This window comes from Vespa velutina, chromosome 10 (assembly GCF_912470025.1).
Source record: "Vespa velutina chromosome 10, iVesVel2.1, whole genome shotgun sequence".
NCBI lineage: Eukaryota > Metazoa > Arthropoda > Insecta > Hymenoptera > Vespidae > Vespa > Vespa velutina.
Genome location: NC_062197.1, coordinates 2,453,809 through 2,458,075, shown reverse-complemented (window position 1 = coordinate 2,458,075; position 4,267 = coordinate 2,453,809). Strand labels below are relative to the sequence as shown.

The following is a 4,267-nucleotide window of genomic DNA, read 5'->3' as shown; positions in this document are numbered from 1 at the left end:
TATTCTATTTAATCCTGCAAACCTCAAAATAATTTCAAGCTGTGCGCTTGGGATGCGCTATACCCCCAGGGACTTTTGAACAGCTGTCGTTTTTTACAGAATGAATAATTTTGACTAAAAAAAAAAAAAAAAAAAAAAAAAAAAAAAAAAAAAAAAAAAAGAACTATATTCTTTGAAATCTTAAAAAGTAATACTCAAAAATAATTATCAATAGGTTTGAACATGCAATTCTGAACAAAAAATTCATGAATCATGTAACGCGCAAATTGTCTTAGAGCTCAAATTTGGTCTGGAGTGATCCTATATCCCAATAGGCATAATTAGGATTAAAGTTGTACTTTTTTTTTTTTTTTTTTTTTACTGATTATAATAATCATATACAATACATAATAAAACAATGTCATTTTTAATAAAGAGAAAGATGATCATTGTAATCGTTCAAAATTTCTTTCTTTCTTTTTTTTTTTTTTTTTTTTTTTTAAGGTCACCTACTTTCTCTTACGATTTGAAAAGACAATGATAAGTAGCTTCTTTTTTTTTTTTTTTTTTTTTTTTTTTTTTTTTTTTTTTTTTTTTTTATTTATATATATATAAGTGAGAAGATGTAATTCGGTCAGAATTGACTTTCTTTCTTTCTTTCTTTTTTTTTTTTTCTTTTCAACACCTGCTGTCGTCGTCGCCGTTGTCGTCGTCGTCGTCGTCGTCGTCGTCGTTTAGGTTCTCGTTGAGTATCGTGCCTTATCTAAATCTTATGTTAGCTGGTAGAATTTAGTCCTTAAGTTAGTTAAAAGCACAAGAATTTGCGGTTTTGTCGTACTGAATTCCGAACACTAGAAAAGGCAGCAGTTGAACGTGTTCCAGTTTCGAAGAATGAAGCAAGTCAAAGAATAAGGAAAACGAAATAGATTTATCAAGAAATATATCAATAGAATTTATTTCATTAATAAATTTTTCCTTTTTTCTTTAATTATATTATAAATCGATACACATACGATTTTTAGATAAATCAAATTTATTAATAATAAACGTTTCAAATATTTTCTTTCCTTTTTGTTCGATTTGATTGATATCATTTGAAAAGGAATATTGAAAGATTATTCCATCTTTTTTCTTTTTCTTTTTTCTTCTTTTCTTTTCTTTTCTTTTCTTTTCTTTTTTTCTAAAAACATCTAAACAACACATGATCTATAGATTAATGATCTTAGATTATTCCTTACGTTGACATTACTAATAACAATAATAATGATGTTGAGATATCTAACTATGTATATATATATATATATATATATATATATATATATGTATGTATGTATAGATACGTGGATCTATATATCTTGCTATTTGACTATCCTATAATCAGATGACATTCGAACGTTCGTCGATTCGATTAATTATGCATTCCATTCTCGAAACGTTCGTCGCTAATTAACATTATGAATCGGGATACCTGTAAAATTCCTATCGTCGCTCAACGACAAATATGATGTCTGTCTATATACGACGCAAAGTATGCATAATTTTAAATGATCGTAAAAGAATTTATCCACGTAATGACGCGTGTACTTTCGTGATTTGATTTTCATTCTCCGTTCATTCGTATATACATATGTATGTACATACATACGCGTTAAGTCGAAAATCCCTTTGGAAAATAATTTTATTAGTAGATTATACTAATAATAATAATAATAATAATAATAATAATAATAATAATAATAATAATAATAATAATAATGACTAAATTAAATATATTTGGAATCTATATTAGAAGGATTAAAAATACAAAGATATAATTAATTGAATATTTATTATCATTACAAATTATAACAGTAATAACAATAACAATTTATTAACATTCTCATTGACATTATTTATTATATGAAAATAATATTTTACTTAATTTGATTGAATTCAATTAAAAGTTTTAATGTGCCGCAACTACGAGCATTAAGTATGAAGTACTGCTAGCTGGTATGCGAAAATGTACGTTAACTTTGGACGATTCGAGTGCTGATTCGTCGATACAAGCAACGGCATTACTGCCCTGATCGTTTCTGACGTGCACGTAGTTGATAATACCTAAATGAGAAAAAAAAAAAAGGTCGAACCAATCGAATTGATTTAATGTTTCGATTTTTGTTACAAAAGGGACAAAAAAAGAAAGAAAGAAAAAAAAAAAGAGATACGTGTATGAACGTTGAACATATTCTAACATTATTATAGAAGAAATTAATTAATTAATTATATATATATATATATATATTTATTTATTTATTTATTTATTTATTTATTAATTTATTTTTGTATCGCGTTATATAGTAATCGATTCAAGATTTCAATCAAAAGTATCGTACATAGACGAAGTATAAACAAAATAAGAGAAAGCGTAGCTTACGTGATTACATTATTTTGTCTACGACTGACATTGAGAGTGAAACCTACAGTGTTTGACTCGACGTCGAAGGATAAGCACGTTCGAAAGCCTTCAACGTTTATTTTAACGTTCTATCATCATCGCGTATGTATATAATTATAATTAAATCAATTAAAGTTTAATTAAGAATAATTCTTCGTAATTTTTTAACGTTGTGAAATCGTGAATAATCAAATCGAATTGAAACTTACCATTTGGTACGGTCAGGGTTATCGAGAAACTATGGATTCCATTTGTTGGATTATTGAATTCTAAAATTCTCCTGTAGACAACTTCATTTGGATATCTAATGCCAGTAGAAATGTCTCCGACGAACGGCGTAGAACTATCAGCTGATGATGCTAATTGTTTCTATAATGGAAATAGAGAAATAAAATATATTTTATTATTGTCACTTTTATTAATTATCGATGTCTTTTATCTTCTCTATCTCTCTCTCTCTCTCTCTCTCTCTCTTTTTTTTTTCTTCATTTTTTTTAATGAATAGCGTTTCAATTACTTCTGTTCACACTTGGTTTTTTTTTCATTTTCGTTTCTTTTCTTTCTTTCTTTCTTTTTTTTTTTTCTTTTTTTTTTTTTTCAATACGAAATAGCGACGTAACGTCGAACGAATCATCTCCAAGATATTACATAAAATTAATTATTTAGATCGAAAAGAATGAAAAATTAATTAATTAATTAATTAACGCTATCTAACGTTACGTATGGATGCAATTTTTAAGTCCGTACTACACTCATGTGTACTTTATTCAAATTTTATTTTATTTTATTTTATGGTGACAATATTTTTTTTTGTTTTGTTTTGTTATAAGTTATACTTAGTATAATTATACCGAATATATAAGTTAAACATATATGTATATATTTATATCAGTATGATACAACTTTTATGTTATATAATTTACGTGCAGACTCGAAAGAAAAAGAAAAAAAATTAGATTGTAAAGAATTAATTGAAATACATTATATATATATATATATAGTCGAATATCGAACAAAAATGGTTAATGGTAAATATTTTGTTTTCATCGATTGATCGACTTAATTAATTTAATTAATTTAATTAATTAATCGATACACATATATTTTACTTTTTAGTTATACGTCGAACGAAAATGTTTATTGATAAATATTTTCTTTTTCTCCAATTATCGAATTATTTATTGTTAGTTTCGACGTGATCATTAAAAAAAAAAAAAAAAAAAAAAAAAAAAAAAAAGAGAGAAGAAAGCAAAGAAAAAAAAGAAAAAAACAAAAAAGAAGAGAACATTATTATTAATATTAATTATTATTATTATTATTATTATTATTATTATTATTATTATTAATTTCTCTCTTTTCTCTCTCTCTCTCTCTCTCTCTCTCTCTCACCAATTGGGTTTTTTCCACAACATCGTTTTCGGTCAAGCTGATATCTGTCTTCTTCGTTTTTGAAATGTCGATCGCCGAAACGATCGTCAAAAACACAAGTCCGACGTGGAACAGAGAAACGAGGAAGAATGAACGAAACATTTCGTACGTTTGTTTGTACGTCGTTTCGTTGCCTCTTCTTTTATATAAAACCATCGAAGGTCCGAAATCCTGTCGAACGAGTTTTATCTGCTACACACGCGCTCGTGACATTCATTCTGATTTCATTGGCTTTCCCTCCCCCCCCTCTCTCTCAACCGCCCCATCTCCCCCCTCCCCCTTCTTCCCCCACACCTTACCCCCAACCCCTACTCCCGATCATTTTTCTTCGTTGAATACAAATAAAGTAATAGGCTCGTACGTGGGCGTGTCCGATTAGTTAAATCGCAAAGTATGTTAGAAAGAGAGAGAGAGACAGAGAGA

The 4,267-nt window shown here is 27.5% G+C and overlaps 2 protein-coding genes across 8 annotated transcripts in view; one reads left to right on the top strand and one right to left on the bottom strand.

The window, feature by feature from the left end:
- LOC124952271 overlaps nt 1-4,267 on the top strand; it is a 79,189-nt gene that overhangs the window by 15,908 nt on the left and 59,014 nt on the right. Inside the window, exon 1 of one of the 7 annotated variants that reach the window (XM_047501867.1) lies at nt 1,906-2,518. The exons of 5 other annotated variants lie outside the window; for them this stretch is intronic. The gene's annotated coding sequence lies outside the window, so the exon portion shown is untranslated. Of the gene's footprint in view, nt 1-1,905; nt 2,519-4,267 lie in introns of those variants that run through there. One more of the 7 variants, XM_047501872.1, reaches the window with a different exon arrangement.
- On the bottom strand, nt 1,862-4,032 carry LOC124952277. Its single transcript, XM_047501881.1, has 3 exons — nt 3,806-4,032; nt 2,626-2,785; nt 1,862-2,079 (listed from the first exon to the last, which is right to left on the bottom strand). The coding sequence occupies exons 1-3, from the start codon at nt 3,998-4,000 to the stop codon at nt 1,925-1,927; spliced, it is 510 nt and encodes a 169-aa protein (XP_047357837.1). The 5' UTR covers nt 4,001-4,032; the 3' UTR covers nt 1,862-1,924.